We start from the raw sequence: 27,829 nt of genomic DNA, 5'->3' as shown, positions 1-27,829 counted from the left end.
GATTTGCAGCTATTTTATTGAGAGACGAGATTCCAGTTTCCACTCTTCTCTCTTCTGGAACCTCTCCCTGCCCAGAAGCAACTCTCTCGGGGGCGGGGGAGTCCCAACTCTTGAATACAAGCTTCAGCGAACACCACATGCTCTCAAGTCTGATGCAAGATCCGGTTTACTGTTAGAAGGACCTACATTTTGAACATTATCACCAGTACCACATGCTAGTGAGTGTAGAAATAGAAGGATAAAGCAGGTGAATATGTGGCTGAAAATGTGTTCAGGGTTTAGATTCCTGGGACATTGTGACTGACTCTGGGGAAGATGGGACCTGTACAGGTCAGGCAGGTTACACTTAAATAGAGCTGGGGTGGAGTTCCTTGCAGGGTGTTTTGCCAGTGCTATTGGGGCTAACTTGGCAGGTGTATGGGAGCCAGGAGATAATATCAGAGACAAAGACCAAGCACAGAATACTGGGCTAGGTAGAATGAGGCATAGTAAATAGGTAGGGTCAGAGTGAAGGAGAAAGGAATAAAATCCAAATTGGGCTTACATTGCATGTATGTGAATGCACAGAGTCTGGTAAATCAGATTGGTGAATACAGGCACGATTATTCTATAACAGAGACTTGACTTGAAGAAGGGCAGGACTTGGTGTTAAGTATTCCTGGACACAAGTTATTTAGGAAAGGAAGAAAAGTGGGAGGGATGGCGGTTTTGATTAAGGACAGCATTGCAGTGCTGGGGAAACATGATGTCCCAGAGGGTCATGGTTGGAATATCTTCGACTAGAGCTAAGGAACAAAACAGATGCAGTTACATTGCCTGGTACTGTCTGTAGGCAGCCAACTATGGGAAGGATGTAGGGGAACACATTTGCAAAGAAATTACTGAGGGGTGCAAAAATTATAGGGTTGTTATAATGAGACTTTAATTATCCGACAATAGACTGGGATAGTAGTAGTATAAAGGGCAATGAGTGACAAGGGTTCAGAAAAACGTTCTACAGCCGTATGTTTCCAGTTCCCAGAGAAAGGAGGCGCTGCCAAACCTCCTGTTTGGGAATGAAGCGGATCAAGTGTCCGGAGAGAACATTCAGGGCAGACTGAGCATTGTATCATAAGGTTTAGGCTGACTGTGGAAAAGGACAAAGAACAATCCCGAGTAAGAACAACTGCGGGAAAGCCACTTAATGGAGTCACAACAGATCTAGGCCAAATAAATTGGAGTCAAAGGTTGGCAGGAAAAAGGGTAACTGATCAATGGGCTACCTGCAGAGAAGAGGGGCTGTAACTTCCGAGCTCCCCAGCATTGGATTTGAGAAGTACCCCAACCACGTACTGGGGAACCCCTCTCAGACGTCAAAGGTAAGGGTTTGCATGGCAATTGGCCGGAAGTGCAAACTTCCTCTGGGCAATTGCACTATGCTGAGAACCATTCGTAGGGTTGGGTTCCAGGACCCCTGATCCCCAATCCTCACCCCCCGACCTCTGACTGCCACCCCGCGGACCATCCAGATTCTATCCACTTACCTTAAACACTTACTTTCTCCCTGGCTCGTCAATTTCACTGAGCCCTTTAAACTGACCTGCTTTATGGCAGCTAGTGCAGTAAATACGAGGGCATGGCCTCCCTATTTCCACTGGAGCTGGACAGCGCTGGGGCCTGCAAGGAGTCTTTTGCTGCAGGCCCCAAGCAGCCCCATGCACTTTTCAAGACCAGGGGGTAAGAGTGCACTCAATCTTTCTCACGGGCCATCTCTTTCTGCTGCTACTCCGAAATCATGGACGGAGGCACAGTCAAGATATATTCCCCTGAAATGGAAAGTTAAATCAAACAATGTCAGAGGTCCCTGCATGATAAGAGGGAGAGAAATTAAAATACAGAAAAATTTGCTTGCGACTGATGTCAGATACTGAATATACCTGAGAACCAGGCTAAATATAGAAGGTTCAGAGGGGAGGTGAAAAAAACAAAGAGGGAGTCTGAGAAGAGACATAAAAGGGAATCCCAAAGTCTGTAGGAAATAGTAAAAGAGGAGGAATGGGACCAATTTAAGGAGCAGAAAGAGTATATGTGCATGGAGGCAGAAGGCATAGCTGAGATATTGAATACCTTGTAATTGTATTTACCAAGGAAGAATATGCTACCCAGGCCAGGAGTTAATTCAGACACTAGAAGGGCTTAAAATGATGATGTTTTGGAAGGGTTACCTATACTTAAAGTGGGTAAGGCACCTGGACTGCATGAGATGCTTCATATGATGGAGGGAAATTGCAGAGGCTCTGGCCATAAAAGATGAGCTCAGCAACAACAGGCCAGCCAGCCAGTCAGTTTAACTTCGGTGGTGGGGAAACTTATAGAAACAATAATTCAGAGCAAAACATCACATGAACAAATGCAGGTTAATTAAAGAAAGCCAGCAGGGACTTTGGAAGGGAAAACCGTGTTTAGCTAACTTGCTGGAGTTTTCTGAGGAAGGTATTTGGGGTTGGTGAGGACAGTGCTGTATGTGGTGCACATGGACTTTTAAAAGGCATTCGATACTGTACCACCCAACAGAACTGCGAGAAGTTATAGCTCGTGGAATAAAAGTAACAGTACCAAAATGGATATGGAATTGGCTGAGTGACAGGAAACAGTAGTGTTAATGGATGTCTTTCAGACACAGAAGGTTTCTAGTGATGTTCCCAAGGGTCATTGTTAATACTTCAGCGATGTGCTCTTGCTTTTCCTGATGTATATTAATGACCTAGACCTTGGTGTATGGGGCGCAATTTCAAAGTTTGTGGATGATATGAAATTTGGAAATTTGTAGGAAGGATGGTGTAATACCTCAAAGGGACATAGACAAGTTGCCAGAATAGGCAGACAGTTAGCAGATAAGGTTCAATGCAGAGAAATGAGAGATGATTCATTTTGGTAGGAAAAACATGAAGACACAAGATAAAATAAAGGATACAACTCTAAAAGGAGCAGAAAGACTGGAGTGTATATGTGCCAAAGTCATTGAAGGTGGCAGGGCAAGTTGAGAGAGCAGTTAATAAAGCATATAGTATCCTGGGCTTTATTAATAAGGGCAAGAGAATTATGTCGAACTTGTACAAAACAGTAGTTTGACCTCAGCTGGAGTATTGCGTTCACTTCTGTGCACTGCACTGCAGGAAGATGCGAAAGCTTTGGAGAGAGTATAGAAAAGATTCACAAGAATGGTTCCAGGGATGAGGAACTTCTGTTGTGCAATAGTTTGGAGAAGTTAGGTGTGTTTTCATTGCAGACGGGAAAGTTGAGCGGAAATTTGATAGAAATGGTCAAAATCATGAGAGGCCTGGACAGAGTAGATCGGGAGAAACTGTCCCCGCTCGGAAAAGGATCGGGAACGAAAGGGCAAAAGAAAGAAAAGCAACATAGTGCAGAAAAAAATTTCTCTGAGTGGTTAGGGTTTGGAATGTACTGAGAGTGTGTGTGTCAGATGCAGCTTCAGTTGAAGCACTGAAAATGGAATTAGTTGAAAGAATGCATCGGGTCACAGGTAGGAGAATGGCACTGAGAGTTTTCCACACGATCTGTATTCAACTTCATCAACTGTTTTGCAGACTTGGACATTTTGTCCAACTCTTTTAATAGTTTCTCAGCTGCCTCTTGCAGTTCTGCTGCCCCCCCTTAGTTTGCTTAATCTATAAACTAGTCCAGTTTGCATTGGGTTTCCAATGAAAGCTTGACTGCCAGAATTGTAACGGTGGTGTTTGATATTTGGTGAACCTGTATTAATGGGGCTCCTCAGAAGCATACAGTAAATGTGATCGCTGTCTGTGTCCGAGTCCCTATCTGACTTTTCATCTCCGTGCCTGCAGGGTGGAAAGGAATATCTGATGAGAGCGCACTTTGGACTCCCGAGTGTGGAAGCGGAAGACAAGGAGGGAAAGCCACCTATCAGTGTCAAGTTTGAAATTCCCTATTTTACCACTTCAGGGATACAGGTAGGTGCATGGTACTTTGAACAGTAGATGGTGCTGTTGCCCTTTTAACCCAGAATATTGCAAAGAGTCTATAGAGAGGAAAGATCTTTGTCGGAATGTTTTGTCTATGATTTCCATTATCCCAATTACATTGCTCCCGCTGTCCCTCCAGGCAGCTCTGGCTGGACCTCTGATTCATGCAGCAAGTGATGTGCTCAACTTGTTGACTTTATTCAGTTGTGTGATTGCTTTCCCAAGGCTCCACATCACCTACTGTAACCACAACAGTTGTTAATAAGAAACTAAATGGTTCAACATTGAGCATCCATCCCAGATAAATCCCTACTCTCTCCTCTAATCAGGCACTAGCGGGTGCGGTTTGACATTGGAGGATAATAAAGTTGGCTTCAAGTTCTGCCGACAGCTGTTTGGAGCAAGCCCAGGATTTGATCCCAGCATGTGACGACAGTGATTACCCCTGCCTGGGTGTGTAGGAGCCATGGCTTTTCACAATTGGACAGAAAAGATATTTGCTGCCTGAATACGCGCAATTAAACTGAGGCTGCCTGCCAAAGGAGGGAGACCATTCAGCCACTTGAGTCTGTTCTGTAAACACCCAGCAAAAATCTACCAATTCAGGTTTGAGTTTCAATTGTCCCAGAGCCCCATTAGCTTTTTTCAGGGGTAGTATTCTTCATTTCCATGACACAGCCCTGTCATCTGTAGCTCAGTTGGTTGCACAATCACCTCTGGTAATGTTCTGAGTTCCAGTCTCACTCCAAAACTTGAACACAAAATCAAGCAAATGTAGTGCTGAGGGAGTGCCGAACTGTCGGAGGGTCAGTGCTGAGGGAGTGCCGCACTGTCGGAGGGTCAGTGCTGAGGGAGCGCCGCACTGTCAGGGGGTCAGTGCTGAGGGAGTGCCGCACTGTCAGGGGGTCAGTGCTGAGGGAGCGCCGCACTGCCAGGGGGTCAGTGCTGAGGGAGTGCTGCACTGCCAGGGGGTCAGTGCTGAGGGACTGCTGCACTGTCAGAGGGTCAGTGCTGAGGGAGTGCCGAACTGTCAGAGGATCAGTGCTGAGGGAGCGCCGCACTGCCAGGCGGTCAGTGCTGAGGGAGTGCCGCACTGTCGGAGGGTCAGTGCTGAGGGAGCGCCGCACTGCCAGGGGGTCAGTGCTGAGGGAGTGCCGAACTGTCAGAGGGTCAGTGCTGAGGGAGCACTGCACTGCCAGGGGGTCAGTGCTGAGGGAGTGCCGCACTGCCAGGGGGTCAGTGCTGAGGGAGCGCCGCACTGCCAGGGGGTCAGTGCTGAGGGAGCGCCGCACTGTCAGGGGGTCAGTGCTGAGGGAGCGCCTACATTACAACAGCAACTCCAAGTGGTTGTAAAGTGATCAAAAGCACATTCTCTCAATGCAAGTCTTTAGGTGCAAATGAAGAAACCAGATTTCTTTAATTTCAGATAATATACCTTTCCTTACAAAGAAAAAAATAAGCACACATTCCACAGTGATTATCATTTGTTCACACTGATTGAGACTGTTTGCTCAGATCAGTTGGCCAGGTTTCTTGCTGCACATTATTTTTCCCCATTGTGCCTTGGCCATTTGGACTCCTGGAAGATGGTGCCACTCTTGGGGCTTGTATTAACTAATAATTATAATTACCTTTGGTTGTTGCAGAATAGTAACTCCTGAGTTCAGTTGGCAGCTTGTACACAGACACCCCAAGGGAATCTGTACAAAAATATGAGATGTATTAGAAATGCTGGGTTTGTCTGAGAGATTCTCCTGGTTCATTGGTGCTGGTCATTCTTATGAGTGGTCCCACGTCATTAGTTCAGGACTGTGCCCTCATTGTCCATTGGTGTAACCTTGGCAGTTACAATAATCTGAGCTGGGTATTGTTTTTACTGTGTGCGCTCCCCAACCGATTGGTCAGCAGACTGATAACACAACCCAGATCCACACTCATAAACTGCCTGATTCAACAAACATTGTGAAAACATGAGACAAACAGAATCAAATACTGCCTTACTCCAGCCAGGTCTTTCTGGACTTAGTGGCTGTCTGTCCAACCGATAAGTTAACCTCTCATCTTCCTAACCAGATCTCTTATCAAACTGATGTACATACATATATATTCCTCCTTGAGTCTCCCCTTAGTCACTGGGCAGTAAACTAACAGCTGACCTGTGACCCCTCCGCAAGTAGGACTATCCCGGTTACTGCCCATCCCTCTCCTCATGTAACAACGGGTAAATGTATCTCAGCGCATAATGACAAGTAATATTATCAGGATCTAATCCTCACATTTCTGTTCCCAATCCACCACCTGCCTCCCTGGTTAACTTCTCCGCTCCTGACCCAATCTCCCACTGCTCCTTGCTTTCAGTCTTTACAAAATTAAAGATCCTCTGCAAGCCAGTCCCATCCTCCACATTCACGCACCATTCTAGATGGACCAATCATCTATGACAGACACACACATGTGGTAGAAGCAGTTGTGATAGTGAGTTGCTAATATATGGACCTGTTCTTCACTGCAAGGCTAGGTGCTATTCAGCAGTGTAAGTTGTGTCTGAATTACTGAGAGAAACCGCAGCTGGATGCCACCCTCTCAGCTAGACTGAACATTAGCTAAGGTTATCTTTGTACTCCATCTGCTGTAATCTGGTATACCGCTCTGTTTAATCATTGTAACCCTGACCCGAGTAAATTCTGTGCTGACCTGTCGATCTGCCCTTGCATCCTGTCCTGCGCCTTTTATTGAATGAATTATATTCGAATTAGAGCTGAGTATTTAGCAGACATGTCGGTGGTTGTGATTTTGCTGATGTTGGCCAGTAGGTGGTAGTGTTTACTCACACTCCAGCTCTATTTGTCATACAGCTGATGTCCCTGTTTATTATCATATAATGGCCACGCTGCAAACTTCATGTTCAGGGTATAAATGTGCAGTGGGATCAACAGCAGCAACTTGCATTACGTAGCACCTTTAACAAATATAAAGCATTCCCTAACCCATAGCTCTTCATTAGAAAGAGATCGAAGCCTGGCCGGTTAGGGTGGTGATCAAATGCTTGATCAGAGGTTGGTTTTAAGGAAGGACTTAAAGAAGGATAGGTGATGGAGGGATTTCCACAGCAACAAAAGGCACAACTTGCACAGCTGGCGGACTCTGACACAACAAGGTTGGGCCCAATGACTTCCTTGTGTGATGTATCATTCTATGAAGAAATGACTTTGCCCCAGTTAGTTATATCCTTTGTATTCACACAGTATACCTCTGACAAAGAACATTAGAGTACGCTACCAGAGACATTTCCTCTTCTCTGCCTGGGAGGCAGTATAGACTTTCCTCGGAATGGGATTAAAGTCTGTCAGGTGTTCTGTTTAAACAATTGGGGGGGGGGGGTGCGGCACAGTGGTTAGCACTGCTGCCTCACAGCGCCAGGGTCCTGGGTTTGATTCTGACCTCTGTACTGTGTGGAGTTTGTACGTTCTCCCCGTGTCTGCATGGATTTCCTCTGGGTGCTCCAGTTTCCTCCCACAGTCCAAAGATGTGTGGGTTAGGTGGATTGGGCATGCTAAATTGGTGTCAAGGGGATTAGCAGGGTAAATGTGTGGGGTTACGGGAATAGGGCCTGGGTGGGACTGTGGTTGGTGCAGACTTGATGGGCTGAATGGCCGCCTCCTGTACTGTATGGGTTCTATGTTTCTAATTCTTGCATATTTTTAAAAACTGAATCTTTGGCATGATAGTGAAATTAATAGAATCCCTGCAGAAGGAGGCCGTTCAGCCTATCCCATCGAGTCTGCACCAACCACAATTCCACCCAGGTCCTATTCCCGTAACACCACATATTTACCCTACTAATCCCCTGACATTGGGGTCAATTTAACATGGCCAATCAACCTAACCCGCACATCTTTGGACTGTGGGAGGAAACCCATGCAGACACAGGGAGAATATGCAAACTCCACACAGACGGTGACCCAAGGCCAGAATTGAATCCGGGTCCCTGGTGCTGTGAGGCAGCAGTGCTAACCACTGTGCCACCGTGCCGCCCATTATGATGTAGATGTCAGGGTAAGAGCTGTGTATAATACACAGTGTGTGAATGTGAGAAGGCTAAACTTTTATTTAATTTGTAAAAGTAAAATTTTGATTTGAAATGGTGCAACTTTCCATTGAGATATACATTTTTACCTTTGGTGGAAAAGGACCAAAGATTGTGGTGATTTATGTTGGCTGGCAGGGTGGTTCCATGCAGTGTTGGCTCCAAGAGATGTTAACCTTCCCCTTTGAGCCAACTGATTTCATTGCCCGTGGTCGATACAGGAAAGGATAACGCAAAGAAAGATGTTACTATGACAACACAATATACACTACCAATTGGGAGGGAAAAAAGGAACTGCGTATGATTAGCATCACAGATGCTGGGAGTAATGCTTCAAGTGTTAAGTAGTCGCTTTGGGCATTAAATTACTTACTGCTTTGTGGAGCACACTGAACCTGAAAGACTCATAATGCAATAAAGATTCCAATGTCAGTGGGTTTTGACCGCATTACATTGAAGAGGTGTTATTCGGATGTCCTGCATATGGATCATTTGTAGCTAATGTGTTAGGAGATGTTGTACCGATGAAGGTTCCTTACCAAAACACCACATTTTTTTATATTTGTATATTTTACTTTAACTGAAACTAATAAAATATGGGTCTTGTTGAAAGAGAGACATGCTGTTGAAACTTTTCATCTTGCATTCATCAGAACAGATGCAAGAATGCCAAATTTCAAAGAGAATATCAATCTATACTGCATGAGAGAAGAGTGCTGATCGGTTGGCAAGTCAATTCTAATTGATCGCACTAATGCCATGGAGAATGCACCAGGGAACTATTATCACCCATGGTTTTATTGTGTGTTGTTTTATAGTGGAGTTGAGGATTATCACATCACATCAGATCAGTCATAATGTTATTGAGTGGCGGGGCAGACTTGATGGGCCAAACGGCCGCCTACTTCTGCGCCTTATGGTCTTAAGAGATGCAGTAAAGGTCAGATCAGCGTAAAATATAAGGGGAACATGTTACAGAACATATCTATAAAAGTGCTTTTAAAAATAAAGTAAAAGGAACTACTAATAAAGACAAATTAAGCAGCGTGCACAGTGACAAACACAACATTCAAAATAAAACAGAGGAACTGGAAACAACCTGAAGTGAGGAACCAGATGTAGCATCAATAACTGAAACATGGCTTCATAAAGAACAAGGTTGGCAGGTTATAAATCAGAAATTTCAGGGAAAGAAGGGGTTGGAGTCGCTGTACTGATTAGTGATGACACAATGACATTAGAAAGTAGGGGCATCGTTAACTCTGTGGTTAGAAACTCTAAACATGTGGATTGAAATGAAAAGTAGGAAGGGGTGTGGGAACGAGTACAGAGATTGGAATTTTTTAGACATTGTGCGCAAGAGTCCATTTCTCTCAGTATGTTGGAAGCTCCACAGAGACGATCTCAAAATGAGAACAGATCAGAGGAGCAAGCTTAGGTCAACACCTAAACCAGGGATAATGACATGAGGTTTCAGGTAAAGCTTGAAAGAGATATAAGGGCAAGATCCAACTGATCAATTGGAAAAAAATATTTTTACAAGAATAAGAATGGAACTAAGGAAAACAGACTAAAGATTTACTGACAAACATAGGAATAGAGCATGTCAGAGAAAACAGGTTGTTTTAGATGAGCTATATTTGCATTGTTAAATATTAGAAATAAGGTATGGTTTTAAGTGGGTTTAATATAGTGTTGCTGTGTAAGGAAGTGTAATGTTAGACAAAGGTGTTTGCTTCGCGGGGTGTTTCAGCTAAGACTGCTTCTGTTGTGCTTAGAGAGGGTTAAAGCGTGACAAGTAAACAATCTGGGAGAGGTATAAAGTCATTGCTTAGTAACCAGGGCCACTGTTAGGGAAGGATTGCTTTTTGAGTTTAGTTTTAGCTCGGTAAAGAGAGAGAAGACAGCTAAGCTCTGGTGGAAGCAGAAAAGCCATACAATGGTGCACAAAGGCAAATTCCAGGGGGACTAAAGGGCAGTTACTTCCAGGCAATGGAAAAGAAGCTCTGGTAATATTGAAATAAAAATGCTCAGAGGAAAAAGTAAAGTTTGTTTATTAGTCACAAGTAAGGCTTACATTAACACTGCAATGAAGTTATTGTGAAATTCCCCTTGTCGCCACACTCCGGCGCCTGTTTGGGTCAATGCATTTAACCAGCACGCCTTTCGGAATGTGGGAGGAAACCGGAGCACTCGGAGAAAACCCATGCAGGCATGGGGAGAGAACGTGCAGCCTCCACACAGACAGTGACCCAAGGTGGGAATTGAACCCTGGTCCCTGGCTCTGTGAGGCAACAGTGCTAACCACTGTGCCACCGTGCTGCTCTTGGAATTGCTTTTGGAACAGGATACTGCTTATGGAAGTCATAGGCAGACCCGGGAAGAGAAGGGCTAACGAGTTGGCTACAGACAAGCCACATATCTGAAGCAAATCTAAGGTTTGGTGTCCTTATTTCCAGTGTTTGAAGCAGTAATATTCTGGGGAATGAGTACCTGAGTTTGTGTAGAATTTTGACTGCGTGTTGCAATTCAAGTTGGGGAGCGCCTGAAAGGAGAGGTGGAACACCTAGTGCTGGATTCCTTGTTAGAAGTGGAGCAGAAGCTTTGTTTGAAAGGATAGTTGAAAAATCTGAAGTGGATTTTTAATGCAAACAGCTGATGCAAAGCATTGTTTGAAAGATTTTAAAGCACGTCTTTTTGGGAGTAACGTTTGGTGAGTCCTCCTGACAATCATCTGGGAGTTTGTGAGAAATCTGCAGAAGATCAGTTGTGTGGCATCGGCTGTTTGAGTGGGGTTTTATTTTTGAAAATTAGATACATTTGCGAAGCTATGGGGGGAGTAAAGAAGAATTGTATTATCAAACTTTTCATGTTTAATGAATGTATTTTGTCTTGTTAAAACCAATTAATAGCCCTGTGACTCTGTTTTTCCACGTTTTCTTTTATTAAAAAAAGTAAAAGTTACAAATCTTTTGAGCCCAGGTTCCATTCTGGAATCTTCCGGTCCAGTAGTAACATCAGTTGTACCAAGCAGAACTGGGAGACATTTAAAACAGTGATCAGTAGTTCCGGGAGAAATACAGCCTACGAAAATACACGCCCAGACTAGTCCATAATGACACACTGCAGATACGAATAAGGGCAAAAGTGATGATAAAGTAAAGGCATGCACTAATTACGTAGACAAGAAAGGAATGGATGACATAAGGGAATTCAGAGGAACTGAGAAAAAAATCAAAAATAATGCTGAGAAAGAAGAACAACAAAATGATCAAGATTAAGAGAAATATTAAGGAATTCAACAGGCAGACAACACCTGCTGGTGATGAGGAAAGACTTATTCAAAGGTGTAACAGAAAAATACCTGGAAATTGAAAATATGAAGAATAGCGCAGATTTCAAAATGGAGTTTGCGTTAAAACCTCCGATATTGACAGAAATATTAAATAATCACTTTACCTTGGTATTTGCCTGGGAAATTTGGATGGATATAATATTAGAAGGAGACAACAAAAAAGGCACAAAGGCATTTTAGATAGAAAGCAGGTTGCAAATTCATAAACAAATCAAACGTAACAGAGGACAAAACCCCTGGTCAGGATGGGTGGTATTTTTGGTTTTTAAAATAAGTTCGCGGAGCGATAGGAAAGACACCATTTTTACAGATATGCATTATATCTATTTATTAGAAAAAATAACAGTGCCAAAGAACTGGTGGACAGCAGCTAATGTGAATTCTATGTAGAACAAGTCCAGGAAAACAGGGCAGATATTTTGAAGGTGGTTCAATATTCAAATAGCCTTTGGAAAATCATGATCCGAATATGTGGCGCTTGGGATTAAACCACAGAATGGAGAGCGAGGTAACTACAAAACACGTAACAGTGAGTAAGGGTTGAAGATCCTGGGTAACTTGGTGGGACGCAGTATTCCATAAGGACTGGGAGTACAATTTACCATTTCCACCAACAATAAGGACTCAGAAATGAGAAGGTACAATATTTTTGGATGACACCAAATTGAGGGAGTAGTTAATCATAGAATCCGACAGTGCAGAAAGAGGCCATTCGGCCCATCGAGTCTGCACCAACCACAATCCCACCCAGGCCCTATCCACATATCCCTACATATTTACCCACTAACCCCTCTAACCTATGCATCCTGGGACACTAAGGGGCAATTTAGAATGGCCAATCAACCTAGCCCGCACATCTTTGGACTGTGGGAGGAAACCGGAGCACCCGGAGGAAACCCACGCAGACACGGAGAATGTGCAAACTCCACACAGACTGCGACCCAAGCCGGGATTCGAACCCAGGTCCCTGGAGCTGTAAAGCAGCAGTGCTAACCACTGTGCTACCGTGCCGCCCCATAGAATACTGAAGAACTGAGAGAAAATGTGGCAATGGTGTCTAATTGACAAATGAATTTCAGTATAAATAAGTGTGAGCTAATAGAGTTTGATAGGAAGAATGAGGAGGTCACTTACTCTTTGGAAAGTGTCTAAACGTGGAGAAACAGAGGGAGCTGGGGGGCTCGGATACCACATTTCCAGACCAAGTGCTTGAAACTAATAAGGTCATGAAAAAGCTAACAAATTATTGGGGCTAATTTCTAGAAGAGAATTAAAAGCGGGGAAGTTGTTAAACTTAAAGGATCTAGATTAAATCAAAGAAGGACCTGAACAAAAACAAGATGCTGGTAAGTCTCAGCAGGTCTGACTATCTGTGGAGAGAGAACAGAGCTAATGTTTTGAGTCTGGTTGACCCTTCATCAGCGGGCTGGAGCACAGTGAACTGTATGATATGCATATTATAAAAAGAGGCGTTGGAGAAGCTGCATGAAAGTTTTAACACAACTGAGAGGTTAAATCTTATCAAGAAGGATTAAGTGCTTGTGGGAGCTCTTTCGCAAAAGAACAAGGCTCAGGAAGGCATAATAGTGGCATTTTAAGGTACTTCAGTACACAGCATGAATAGAATGTGAAATCTCCTACCATGGTATGTCATTGAAATGAATGATGTGGAGATGCCGGCGTTGGACTGGGGTAAACACAGTAAGAAGTTTAACAACACCAGGTTAAAGTCCAACAGGTTTATTTGGTAGCAAAAGCCACACTAGCTTTCGGAGCTGCAAGCCCCTTCTTCAGGTGAGTGGGAATTCTGTTCACAAACAGAGCATATAAAGACACAAACTCAATTTACATGAATAATGGTTGGAATGCGAATACTTACAACTAATCAAGTCTTTAAGAAACAAAACAATGTGAGTGGAGAGAGCATCAAGACAGGCTAAAAAGATGTGCATTGTCTCCAGACAAGACAGCCAGTGAAACTCTGTGGGGGTTACAAATAGTGTGCCATGAACCCAGTATCCCGGTTGAGGCCGTCCTCGTGTGTGCGGAACTTGGCTATCAGTTTCTGCTCAGCGACTCTGCGCCGTCGTGTGTCGCGAAGGCCGCCTTGGAGAACGCTTACCCGAATATCAGAGGCCGAATGCCCGTGACCGCTGAAGTGCTTCCCAACAGGAAGAGAACAGTCTTGCCTGGTGATTGTCGAGCGGTGTTCATTCATCCGTTGTCGCAGCGTCTGCATAGTTTCCCCAATGTACCATGCCTCGGGACATCCTTTCTTGCAGCGTATCAGGTCGACAACGTTGGCCGAATTGCAAGAGTATGTACCGTGTACCTGGTGGATGGTGTTCTCACGTGAGATGATGGCATCTGTGTCGATGATCTGGCACGTCTTGCAGAGGTTGCTGTGGCAGGGTTGTGTGGTGTCATGGTCACTGTTCTCCTGAAGGCTGGGTAGTTTGCTGCAGACAATGGTCTGTTTGAGGTTGTGCGGGCTTGCAGCTCCGAAAGCAAGTGTGGCTTTTGCTACCAAATAAACCTGTTGGACTTTAACCTGGTGTTGTTAAACTTCTTATTGAAATGAATAACAGAGATACAGTGAAGGGAAAGCTAGCTAAGGACAAGGAGAAAATAATAAAGTGTATATTGATGGGGTTGCGTTGGGAGGAGGCTCAGGTGGAGTGTAAGTTTTGGCATGGAACTGTTGGGCACTGTGGCCTGTTTCTGTGCTGTAAGTACTTTCTGCTTTGTAACTGTGATCCCAGCCCAGGCAGTTATAAATCAGTTTACATCCTACACTAATCAGGTCGGTATACTTGTGTCCAAATCCTATGCCAAACCAAACAGCATGAACAGAAGACCCATCATTTCAGCAAAGAATCCTGTTCAGAAACACAATCTGTTTTGTCTGCTCTTGTTCTATGTGAAAGTTGGCCGTCCATTTTAAAATGTTAATGCTTGAAAGACTCAGTACATTAACTGCTGCAGGCCATGTACGTTAATTACTGCCAAAAATATTTAATAAATATATCCACTGAAAGCATTCCAGAGACTGAATGTATTACACTTGTTCTCTGAAACTTAAAAGCAGCCTGTTGGGTACTTCCAGCATATCTTAACTTGGCTATAATGTTGAGTTTTGTGTCTGTGTAGAGCTTAAAACAAGGGGATTTGTCTATAATGGAAAGGGAAAGATGAGTGTATTATGGAGAGGGAGGGAGGGATAGACGTGTGGAGTGGAGAGACTGCTTGACTCGCCTCCACGTCTAGCCCTTGTTAGAAGTTCTGCTTCATGAGCTCTGACTGTCCTGTGCCCTTTTCTTGTTCAGCTGCATGAGGATTCAAAAAGGAGGTTCAACCCTAATATATTACTGATCTCAAAGTGCAATTTCCACTCATTGAAATCAAGAATGCTGGTGCCAGCCAGTATTCCATTACAATAAAGTCCTGCCTTTTGCAGCGTCCTTGTTCTGAGTATTTGCTAAGCAGTGCTAAAGCTTTGTACATCGTATCGCCCATCGTGTGAGCAAGTGCTCACCCATCCATATTCCTACCCCCCCCACCCCATCTTCCTCTGAGGAGATGACAGCCATGACGGAACAGAGACCTCGACGCGTTTCAATGGTGCGATGGTGTCACAGTGGTTAGCACTGCTGCCTCACAGCGCCAGGGACCCGGGTTCAATTCCCAGCTTGGGTCATTGTCTATGCAGAGTCTGCACGTTCTCCCCCGTGTCTGCGTGGGTTTCCTCGGGGTGCTCCGGTTTCCTCCCCCAGTCTGATAGCTGTGCTGGTTGGGTGCATTGGCCATGGCCATTCTCCATCGGTGTACGCGAACAGGAGCCCGAGTGTGGCGACTAGGGGATTTTCACACTAACTTCGTTGCAGCGTTAATGTTACTTGTGACACTAATTAAACTTTAAAAAACGAATTCTCTAGAAGAAGATTTCTTCCATTAGTCCTGGCCATTGACATTTAATTTTTAAGCACCTTTTGGAGGGTGAGTAGCGGCACCTGGAATGCAGTTGAAATGCAGCCCAAACAGAGGGAGATTTACCTGGAAATATCTGAATTTCTCAGTCCAGAGCTGCATTAACGACTCTCTTCAATTCTGTAATGTTCACTGATTTTGTCTGCCAATTTTTCTTAAATGAGGATTACCTTTTTAAAATTTTCAATACGTCTTGGTATTGCTCAGAGGTGCTTCAAGTCCCCCGACCCTCGCTTGCCGCATAAAGGTACTGCAATTTGCTGTACGCTAACTGTACAAGCTAATGGTGCCCTGATGTTGCTGGCACCTAGCCAATGAACTTCCATTGAAAAGCATGTTCGTCATTCATGTTTCGCTGGTCACGAGGTTTCGAGAATGTAACCCTGGTGATTGGCGGGACCTAATTGTACCCTTGCATTCTCGCATAGAGATCAGTACATTAACAGGTCAGCACATCTATGGTGACTGGAGGTGATTTCTGTAAGCAACTGTGCAACGGATTTTGGTACCACCTTCCAAGTTCTATTTTTTCCCATTCTTCTGTATTTGAGTAGCCTTATACTATTAAGTTTTGCATTGGTCTTCCAAATGCTAGAATTTTACTTCCATAGCACCATATATCTTTATAGGGAAGCAGCATAGTGAATCAGGCAGTATTTTCAGTATAAAATACCCTTTTCCACACGCAACCGGCCAATCTATTCGGTCCCCAAAAACTATTCACTTGGCTCAATGGCATCTTGTGAAGTGTTTGAATCATTTTTCTACATAGAAGGTGCTATATAAATGCAATTATTGAGGCTGTGGGTTCCAGACATCTCCAGGCACTATAGAACCTTGACTGACAATCCAGTGTAGTCGTGAGGCGTTCCTGCTAGAGGTGCCGTATTTCGGATGGCATTTTAAGTTAAGACTTCCATCTGTTTGTTCAGGTGGATGTGGAAGATCCCAAGGCATTATTTGAAGATCAAGGGTGTGCCTCTGGCACCCTGTCTTGCAGCAGCTGGTCATTCGTTGCATTGTTTGTTGCGAGAAGCATGCAGATTGACTGCCACGCTCTCCCACATACCCCTCAAGATGATATAAAGCACTTTTGACACAACCTGAGGTTGTTGAAAGGTGCTATCTGAATGAAAGTTAATTCTTCTTTCTGGCTGCTGGGTTTACCTGCACAACAGTCGTCATCCCATTCAAAAATAATCCACCAGTTGTGATGTACTCTGTTCCATTGGCACAGTGTGCAAGTTGTAATAGAAATGCAAGTTTGTTTTTTTTTAGCTGGTTGTGACATTTTCCAATTTAGTCCTCTTGTGGTTGCCTACATCTCGACCCTAAAAATAGACAGTGTTTAGTACTCTAAAATAGAGGCCCATTTGAAACCTATGGTCAACAGAACACTCAGTAAATGAAGTATCTTCCATGTGTGAAGATATATTTTCCTATGCCAATAGAAACAATATAGGAAATCTTATCTACGCTATTTCTAATAGCAGTTACAGGAACAGTTAGAGTTGAAAAGTGAAAAATAATCAGTACAAAAGAGATATTCCCATCCAGTGATTCACACAGTCAAAGATCCGGACCAAGAAGTCACATTGTAATGACATTGAAGGTCTTGTAGTTTTCCTGATTTTTTTTTTTATTCATTCGTGGGTGTTGCTGGCTGGCCGGCCAGCATTTATTGCCCATCTCTAGTTAACCGAAGGCAGTTGAGTGTCAACCACATTGCTGTGGTTCTGAAGTCACACGTAGGTCAGACCAGATAAGGACAGCAGATTTCCTTCCCTAAAGGACATTCGTGAACCAGATGGGTTTTTTTTCTGACAGTCGACAGTGGTTTCATGGTCATCAGCAGATTCTTAATCCCAGATATTTTTTATTGAATTCAAATTCCACCATCTGCCGTGGTGGGATTCAAACCTGGGTCCCCCAGAACGTGAGCTGAGTTCCTGGATTAATAGTCTAGCGATAATACCACTAGGCCGTCGCCACCCCTTAGACAGGGGCCACCCAGAAATGGGTTCCCACTATAGAACGAACATTGGTGATGAACGTAGAACTTGAGCAAAGGTTGGGTCAGGCTTGACTATGATGCTCCCTTTTGCCTTTCCAGTGGGAATTGCTAGGCCGTAACATCCAAGTTTCGGCAGTTTTGTTGGTGTTATTGGAATTATGGAAACAATGGAATAAATTCTGTGCTCTCAGAGTTGGGCCAACAAGTGAATGAAGAGAGGGTGGTGTTGGGGGTGGGAATTGCTTTTTTGCTAGATTTTTAAGGAGTATTTTTACTTTTTGGTTAAAAGCTGTAGTGTAATGCAGACTGGAAATCTAATCATTCAATTCATCACCAAGAGGCAGTGAGATGGGCAAGAAAGGAATTTGGATTTCCGTTCTTGCTGCCATCTCCCTTCTGTAGTTTATAGTGGATTTAATTGGTTCTTGCTAGGTTGCTAAGTGAGGGTTCTACAGCACATCTTTGTGTGTAGTAGCAGCAGGAGACCATACATTGACACAATGACTTAGGACTGAAGGTGGGAGTGCTACAAATTACAGGAATGTAATGTAATGTCAGCAGGTCTGCTCGGTTGGTTGCGTGGACCTGCAGAGTTTCACTGGCTGTCTTGTCTGGAGACAATACACATCTTTTTAGCCTGTCTTGATGCTCTCTCCACTCCCATTGTTTTGTTTCTTAAAGACTTGATTAGTTGTAAGTATTCGCATTCCAACCATTATTCATGTAAATTGAGTCTGTGTCTTTATAAACTCTGTTTGTGAACAGAATTCCCACTCACCTGAAGAAGGGGCTTAGAGCTCCGAAAGCTTGTGTGGCTTTTGCTACCAAATAAACCTGTTGGACTTTAACCTGGTGTTGTTAAACTTCTTACTGTGTTTACCCCAGTCCAACGCCGGCATCTCCACATCACGGTTGGTTTAAGCCAGGAGATCTGGGATCTTGCACAATTGCAGGGAAATATGTGTAGAAGATGGATCGTTATGGTGTGCGCTTGGAGCTTCTACTATGTTTGAAATTTGCTTTAAAGGGTATATAATATGCACTTTTTAAACCCAATTCTGGGAGTGGTTTGAAAACAACTGCAGAGCATTCTCTCATGATTGTTGAGTACTGCAGCAACGTTTATTGGATGGTGGTTATGGGAGGAATGTTCTTAACACTGCAGCACCTGATTCCACAGGGTTACAATAGTTGTCCACAAGTAAACTAAATAGCTCTTTTGAATAGAAGTGACTTTCTTTTACACTGTGGATACAATAAGATACCATATAATAAATTTATCAATAATTGTGGCTGTAGACACTTCCAGTGAGCCTTTTCCATTTTAAATTTCCATCTTCATGTGTAAACTTGTCACATCGTAATTGTAGTCTTCAGTTTGTGGAGGTGTTGTATCTCCACACCAGGAATGTATAATTACAGCCTGATCGGAACTCACTTCCTCCCTTCTCTGTCAAAGCATTTCACAGGAGTTGTGATATTTGAGATTGTGCACTCAGGGTGGGACTTTCTGACTATTTTAATGCATTTAAATAGTTTTTAATGCATATTTTACTTAAAGTTGGATGTCTGTCATCTCTTTGGTTATTATTCATTTACATATTTTTAGCAAACGAGCAATGTGCTCACAGTGAGTTTCTATATGGAGAACAAATTGAACTGAATCAGTTTTTGTAAGCAGATTCCATCACCAATATTGACATGAGAGTTTGGTAATGAGAATGTTTCAATCTATTTAGTTTTGAAAATATTCCAAATTTGAATTAAAATTGGCAAGGCAATGAGCAAGGGGAGTGGGACTAATTCGATAGCTCCAACAAAGAGCCAGCGCAGGTGCGATGGACCAAGTGGTCGTCTCCTGTGCTGTATGATTTTACATAATGTAAGTACAAGGCCTGAACATGGACAGTTAAAGTGACCATTTGATTCGGTCTGTAGGTCCTGGCACAATTAGTTTCTACCTGCCATGTAACTCAACTCTATCCAAGAACTGCACCGAATCTTGACTACCTGTGCAATATCATGGAAGCTCAGTTGGTATGATATAAAAATACATGTTTTCAGTGTTCACAATCTAATGTTGAAGTAGTTTCTGAATAGTTGCCATTGTCAGTGTTAACAAGAGGAAGTAACAGGGAGAAAAACACTTTCGTTTGTAAGCGCTGATGTAAAAAAAACCATAAAATTTGCATGTTGATTTAATCAAATACACGTGCAAAATTTGTGATTACATTTGGGGAGATCCTTCAGTTTCTGTTCGAAATGAGCCAAGTATATTTCCTTTCTCTCGAAAGAACTACTCGTGTTGCACAAACTTTTGGGCTGCTGTTCACCACATGTCATCCCAAATTTGCTGTTTTCAGCATGCCCACCTCAAAAAATGTTTCTATAGCCCTGGCTGTCATAGCATAGCCGAATACTTGAACACAATCTGAACTATCTAGTGATTGGATTTTATAAATAGCACAGTGGTTAGCACTGCTGCCTCACAGCGCCAGGGATCAGGATTCGATTCCTGGCTTGGGTCACTGTCTGTGCGGAGTTTGCACATTCTCCCCGTGTCTGCATGGGTTTCCTCCGGGTGCTCCGGTTTCCTCCCACAGTCCAAAGATGTGCTGGTTAGATGAGTTGGCCATGCTAAATTCTCCCTCAGTGTTCCCGAACAGGCGCTGGAGTGTGGCGACTAGGGGATTCTCACAGTAACTTCATTGTAGGAAGCCACTTGTGACTAATAAATAAACCTTGCTTTAACCTTGTAATCCACTTGTGACTTGTTACCTATTTCCCTAATTATTTAAGGGGACTATTATACCCCATTGTTGGCCAGTGTAAAATCCTGTAGTTCAGTATCTTTGAATATCTGTTCCATAGGAGACTGTAGCGGTGATGTCACTAGATTAGCAACCCAGAGGCCCAGGCTAATGAACACAGGGACAGGCCCTTTGGCCCTCCAAGCCTGTGCCGATGATGATGCCCTAACTAAACTAAAAAAACAACCTTTTTCTTCCCTTGGACTGTATCCCTCTATTCCCTCCCTATTCATGTACTCATCTGGATGCCTCTTAAATGTTGTTAACGTGCCTGCTTTCATCATCAACTCTGGCAGCGCGTTCCAAGCACCCACCACTCCGTGAAACCCCCCCCCCCCCACCTTGAACCTGTGCCCCCTTATAATTCACACTTCCATCCCGGGAAAAAGCCTCTTCACTATCCAACCTAAGCCTTTCATACTTTTGTAGACCTCTATCATGTCTCCCCTCAGCCTCCATCTTTCCAGTGAAAGCAATCCTAATTTCTTCAACCTCTCCTCATAGCCAACACCCTCGAGACCAGGCAACATCCTGGTGAACCTCCTTTTACTCTCCAAAGCTTCCACGTACTTCTGGTAGTGTGGCAACCAGAACATAAATCATACAATCATAGCATCGTTACAATGCAGAAGGAATCCATTAGACTCATGTCTGTGCTGAAGAAATTTTTGTTAATTCTTTCATGGGTTCTGGATGAAACTCTGGAGACACAAGTTCCAATCCTCCCACATAAATCTGGAATTGAAAGCTAGTCTTGGTAGCGGTGATCATGAAACCATAGTCGATTATCATAATCCACCTGGTTCACTAATGTTCTCCAGGGAAGGGAATTATACAGAACTTGGACTTAATTTACTTTGTTCAGGGACCACCTCTCCCACAAACAACCGAAGCGAAAATCTTGGCTGAGTGACTGCTCAGAGAAGGGAACCTACCATCCTTATCTGATCTGGTCTGTATGTGACTCTAGAGCCACACAAACATGGGTGAGTTCAAGGGCAGTTAGGGTTGGGTAACAATGCTGGTCCTGCCAGTAGTGACCACATCCCATGAAAGAATAAAGGAAAAAATAATACAAGGTGTGTCAATTCCTCTAAAGATGAATCTAATTAGCCTGATACTTCTCTCCTCTGTCCCAATGCTGTTTGTGAGTATAGTGGTGCTCCTGGTTACCTTCCTTATGTGGCTTTGATACTGAGCACCATTTAGTTCCCTGAATGGTTTGGTGGTTAAGTTCCTTGCTTAATGCGACTCTGAAACACACAGAAAACCCTGGCCTCTATTTTGGTGCCACCAGCGAGAGGAAGTGTGAAATTACCGTGTGACAAGTTTACAAAGGCATTTTCTATTTTAATATAGGCGTAGGAATTCATGCTGGAAATATAAAAATGAGAGAAAAAATATGACTGAAATTGCATCTCCACGCTCTCACCGATTTTCACTGCCTCCCCTAACTTGATGAAACAGGCATCGTTTTTTAAAATAAATTGCCTAGTTTTTTTTAATAAATTGTAATCTAAAGATGTTTTTAATATAGAGATTCTAGTGCTGAACTGGTTAAAGTTTATTAGGATAGGAGTGTTGGGTTTTGTTGTGAAAATGATTGCCCCCTTATCCCATGAGATGCCCCCATGAGGGTACCCAACCAAAACTTGATGTGTAAGCTCCGCCATGAAGTTTGATAAAATGGAAGAACCCCCTATCCATGGTTCTGTGTCTTGGCATGTCAGTGACATCAAGAGATGAATGAAGAGAAATGGAAGGGGATGGAATATGGTCTTTCCAAAATATTTCAAACTCCAGTGATGCCATATATAAACTAAATGTGGTAGTTTCTTGCCTGCTTCCCATTCTTCGCGCTGGAATCACCTCATAAGACACCCTTCAAACGTTTGAGCTTTGTATTTCTTGCCAAAGTTAAACATGATATTCGCAGCTGAGGGTGCTTCGTTTTTTTTATATAAATGTGTGGGATTTGTTGCTAATGTGCCAAAGAGAGGGAAGTTAATTGCAAGTTGTGATACGAGGGCTGAACGGTTGGCCGGGTTGGCAGCAGTTGGAGGTTCGGTAACCCATAGTTGTGTATTTATATAGCAGACCACAAATACTTTACCAGCAGAGTTAATCAGTAGGCGGCATTTAGTTAGATTATACAGTGGCAGGATAAAAGATCTCAAACCACATCACAACAGTGCAAGGAAAAATAAATTTGGGACCCAAAGTCATGTGGTCGACCATGGTTATGTAGCTGATGGCTAGAGGCTACTTCAGTTATTGCTATCTTCATACGTTCAGTTACATCAGTAATAGGAATTAGGGGAGCTCATGTTCAAGGTGATCGTTCATACCTTCAGGATTTCCAATGGCGTACCGGTATGGCATAACGAGTTGGGCTTGGAATGTTCTTGGTGAGGATGGTCATAAGGAACCCTGTGGCTGCCTCTTGTGATGTGGAGATGCCGGTGTTGGACTAGGGTAAGCACAGTAAGAAGTCTCACAACACCAGGTTAAAGTCCAACAGGTTTATTTGGTAGCACAAGCCACTAGCTTTTGGAGCACTGCCCTTTCATCAGGTGAGTGGGAGTTCTGTTCACAAACAGGGCACATATAGACACACTCAATTTACAAGATAATGGTTGGAATGACTCGCGTTCCAACCATTATCTTGTAAATTGGGTTTGTATCTATATATGCCCTGTTTGTGAGCCAAGTTCCGCACACATGAGGATGGCCTCAACTGGGACCTTGGGTTCATGTCACACTATCTGTAACCCCCACGACTTGCCTGGGCTTGCAAAATCTCACTAACTGTCCTGGCTGGAGACAATACACATCTCTTTAACCTGTGCTTAACCCTCTCTCCACTCACATTGTCTGTACCTTTAAGACTTGATTACCTATAAAGACTCACATTCTAACCATTATCTTGTAAATTGAGTTTGTGTCTTTATATGCCCTGTTTGAGAACAGATCTCCCACTCACCTGATGAAGGGGCAGTGTCCGAAAGCTTGTGGCTTTTGCTACCAAATAATCCTGTTGGACTTTAACCTGGTGTTATGAGACTTCTTACTGTGCTGCCTCCTGGGCCATTATGATTCTGAATATATGTCTGTGATTCTCAGCTGAAACCCTCCTATTAAGTGTTAACGATTCACACAGGTAAATGGAATTAAAATATGAATTAGCCGTGATCAATTTCAATGGGTGAACAAGCTCTAGTTTCCCCCAGTTCCTGTTGATGTCAGTGGCTGAATCCTGACTCTGGTTGCACAATCTCTGAAAGCAGGCAGTGTGACAGAGCAATATGTTGATATTCCAGTGTGTTTTACCACAAACTCGTTTTGTGCCTGGAGTCTCAGATCGACGCAGTTCTCAACACTGAAGCTTACCTTTGTGCACCTTGAGTGGCACCAGGAACAATTGGTGAGAGAGGGGGTGGAATGATGATAATAAAAGGAAAGAAGCAAAACAACTGGTATTTCTGTAATGGCTTCCACAGCCTCAGGATGTCCCACGATACCTTGCAAACAATGAACTGCTTTTGAAGAGAGTGCAGTTACACTGGTAAACGCAGAAGCAAAGTTGCCCACTGCGAGGGCCCTCAAAGGGTAGAAGTATAAATGGTCAGATAACCTCTCTCAGCGATGCCATTTGAGGCATTAGTATCAGTGTGGGAGAACTCCCCTGTTGCTCTTAAATCGTGCCATTAGGTCAGGTGTGTCCACCTGGAAGGGCATGTGGGGCCTCAGTTTAGCATCTCATCCGAAAGGCACTACCCCCAAAAATGCAGCTCTTCTGCAGTACTGCAGTAAAGCGACAGCTTGGATTTTGTGCTGGAGTTTTAGAAATGTGGGGCTTGACCCTTTCAACTCGGTGGCACAGTGGTTGGCACTGTTGCCTCACAGCACCAGGGAGCTGGGTTCAAATCCGGCCTTAGGTCACCGTCTGTGTGGAGTTTGCACACTCTCCCCGTGTCTGTCTGGGTTTCCTCCGGGTGCTCCGGTTTCCTCCCACAGTCCAAAGATATGCGGGTTAGGTTGATTGGCCAGGCTAAATTGACCCTAGTGTCAGGGAGATTAGCAGGGTAAATATGTGGGGTTACGGGGCATGGGTGGGATTGTGGTCGGTGCAGACTCGATGGGCCAAATGGCCTCCTTCTGCACTGTAGAGATTCTATGAACTCGGATGAGAGGGCAGTCACTCAGCGAAGGCTTTCACTTAAGTTATTGTTGGAGGGAGGGGGTGGTCCCTGAAGAAAGTAAATTAAGTACAAGTTCTGTATAATTTTTAACTATCACTTTCAGCCAGGTGGTGAAGTTTTCCATTTCCTGCTTTCACAAGAACCGGACCATGTGTCTAAATCTATCCGAGTTGGGACTTTCACAGTTTAAGCTCTGACTTCAAATTAGATTTGTTAAGTTTGGACATTTCAGAATCCTGTTTGACTTCCACACTGTATCTTGGGCATAGCGTAAAACTGTGTGTAAAACCTGTAAGGCAACAAACTCCAAGCACTGTATTGAGAGAGCTACTTATAATTGGGAATGGAGCACTTGCTCACTGTTTAGATTTAGTTCAATTCTGAACTCTGGATAGGTGAAGTCTTTTATAAGGAAATATACATTCTTTCATAGCCAATTACAGTATAATTTACTTTTTAAAAAAGTCTTGTTTTGTAGCATCTTTACTGAACTATAAAACAAAGCGCTCTTTTGAAACCAGAAGTTTAAAATGCTGAGGCTTCAGTTTAGTTGGAGCGGGTATCAAAGGCCTCTCTGATCTTTGCTAAAATTAAACATATATATTTGCTCTCACTGTATTTACAAAAATAAATGTGGTTAGTTTAAAAAAAAAAGCCTGTGGAGACTGAAGTGACCTCTGCCCTGAAATCCTGTGGTTCAATTGGTTGAACGAGTTACCAGAACCACCACCTCAGCTTTCAAGAAACCACCTTTCTGGTTCGCCAGCTCGATCTGGAGCTGAGATTTATATTGCAGATCAAGTTAGTCACTAGCTCCAGCTGCACACCCCAACCTACTCAAAATAAACCCCAGAGAAATCTATTCTTAGTCAATCTTTTACAATCCGATACTCTTGGTGCAAATGAAAACTTGCTATGTATACAGTACGCCATCATGACTTTACTGAAGGAGTAACACTTGCACTGGCAACTATGGGCCGAATAAACTGGGTCGAGCTGTGGCGACTGCAGGATAGTGATGGTATATGTGGGTAGTACCATGTGGAAAAGAAAACAGAGAATCGAACAACGTCCTAAAATTCACAGTTGTTACGATCAAGTCAGAACTGAAATTACCTGACGAGCCTCAATGAAAGACCAATGCTCAAGATTTAAGTTTTTATAACTTACTTTAACAAACGAATTACATATTAAATAGCAGATACAACAAAGTTAGAACTTAGCAGATTTATTAGGCAGTCCACTCAGTGTATGCGGCACCAATTTCAGCCACAAAGCCTTTCGGAGCTCTGAACTTGTGTAGAATTCCAGCTCCTTTTCTTCACAGATTTAGCTACAGATTCTCAGCTGACAGCAGCTCCCAATCAACCCAAGTTCCACAGGTCCAATCTTCAACAAATTGTCACATTTCTCCAAAAGCTCCTCAGTTTTAGTCTTGGCAGTCTTGATGGTGTGGATACACAAAAATTACCTTTCTCCAAAATGACAACCCTGTAAACTGTGACAGAAATAGCTCCAGAAACCTTACACTTGACTACTGCCCGCTCCAGGATCCAGCTTTTGTTTAGTCCAGCCTGCTGCTGCGCTACTGCATGCTCAGCTGCCTCTGTGTTTATTACTTGATTTCAAATAGTTTTCGTTTCCCCAGTAACCTGATGATTCCATCTGTCTGTCCCTCGCCCTCCCCCCAGAACTTGAATTCTCCATGCCCCCCTAAAACATGAGGCATCAGTTAGAGTATGATTCAAAAAAATACAAGCTTTGAAACAGGGCTGCTGCATTCAGTAAGCCATCTGTTCAGATAACAGCTCTCCTGTTTCCCCCTGCAAACCATGGATTCATGTATCTACACCATTAAGACTGTCTCTGATCCCGGGCCTCCCCTGTTGTTCCTGGTCTAGGCCTCTTGTATTACCAGCAATGGCCAGTGCTCCCAGTGGTGCTGTTGGGACCCGAGGAGCTGCCGGCCATCTGATTGGCTGGCAACTTTGAGACAGGATCTTTATCCTTAAAAAAGGCAGAGACGATGCCAGGTAGTTAACTGCCTGATAAACAGGCAATTGCCAGGTAGTTAGCTGCCTGATAAACAGGCAATTGCCAGGTAGTTAGCTGCCTGATGACCAGGCAATTGCCAGGTAGTTAGCTGCCTGATAAACAGGCAATTGCCAGGTAGTTAGCTGCCTGATGACCAGGCAGTTACATCAGGTCTTTGGAAAAGGCCACAACAGTGTTTAGCCCTGGCTCTCAGACCATGTTGTGGAGATGCCGGCATTGGACTGGGGTGAACACAGTAAGAGTTTTAACAACACCAGGTTAAAGTCCAACAGGTTTATTTGGTAGCAAATACCATTAGCTTTCGGAGCGCTGCTCCTTCGTCAGATGGAGTGGATATCTGCTCTCAAACGGGGCGTAGAGACACAGAAATCAAGTTACAGAATCTCTGACCATGTGGCAGGACCTACATCATGGCCATTAAGTTTAACTCCTAGTATTCAGTTACACAACTTGGTAAAGATGGAAATGCAGGTAGAAGGCCCACAATAAAGTCATTTGGATTTTGGCCTTGGTACATATAGGTGTTGAATGTAAAAACAACGAAGTGTTCTAGAAATTAAATTCAGCATGTTGATTGGGTCACAGTCAGAGTACTTTAGAATTTTAGCTCCCTACTAAAAGCTTTAGAAAAGCTTTAATTGGCCGAGGGTCAGATTGTACAATGATAGATTTGGGATAACTGGGGCAATGTTCACTGTAACAGGCGAGGTTACAGTCTAATAGAAATGGTCAGAATTACAATGATTTGAGAAGATTATTTTCAGTGGTTAGTCGAGGGGAGAAAAATCTTGCGTTTATATAGCGCCTTTCATAGCCTCAGGATGTTCCAAAGTATTTTACAGCCAATGAATTGTATGTAGTCACTGATGTAATGCAGGAAACATGGCAGACAGTTTGTACACATCAAGGTCCCACAGTTGGCAGTTTTCGGGGCAACATGGTTGCACAGTGGTTAGTTAGCACTGCTGCCTCACAGAACCAGGGATCGGGGTTTGACTCCCGGCTTGCATCACTGTCTGAGTGGAGTTTGTACATTCCCCCTGAGTCTGCATGGGTTTCCTCCGAGTGCTCCGGTTTCCTCCCACAGTCCGAAAGATGTGCTGGTTAGGCGCATTGGCCATGCTAAATTCTCCCTCTGTGTATCCGGACAGGCACCGGAGTGTGGTGACTAGGGGATTTTCACAGTAGCTTCATTACAGTGTTAATGTAAACCTACTTGTGACTAATAAATAAACTTAAACTTGCAATACTGATCAGGTATTCTGTTTGTGATATTGGTTGAAGGCTAAATATTGGCCAGGACATCAGATATATATACCTCCCCTGCTCACCTTCA

The 27,829-nt window shown here is 43.6% G+C and overlaps 1 protein-coding gene across 1 annotated transcript in view; it reads left to right on the top strand.

Annotated features, from left to right (window-relative positions):
• The window catches only part of LOC144479424 (AP-1 complex subunit mu-1), a 127,469-nt gene that overhangs the window by 63,523 nt on the left and 36,117 nt on the right, over positions 1–27,829 (top strand). Inside the window, exon 10 of the mRNA XM_078198072.1 lies at positions 3,846–3,971. Coding sequence (XP_078054198.1) covers positions 3,846–3,971 — 126 coding nt within the window. The remainder of the gene's footprint in view (positions 1–3,845; positions 3,972–27,829) is intronic.

The sequence above is a fragment of the Mustelus asterias genome, chromosome 26 (genome assembly GCF_964213995.1).
Source record: "Mustelus asterias chromosome 26, sMusAst1.hap1.1, whole genome shotgun sequence".
Taxonomy (NCBI): Eukaryota; Metazoa; Chordata; class Chondrichthyes; order Carcharhiniformes; family Triakidae; genus Mustelus; species Mustelus asterias.
The sequence above is the reverse complement of the archived record's forward strand: the minus strand, read 5'-3'. Positions and strand labels throughout refer to the sequence as shown.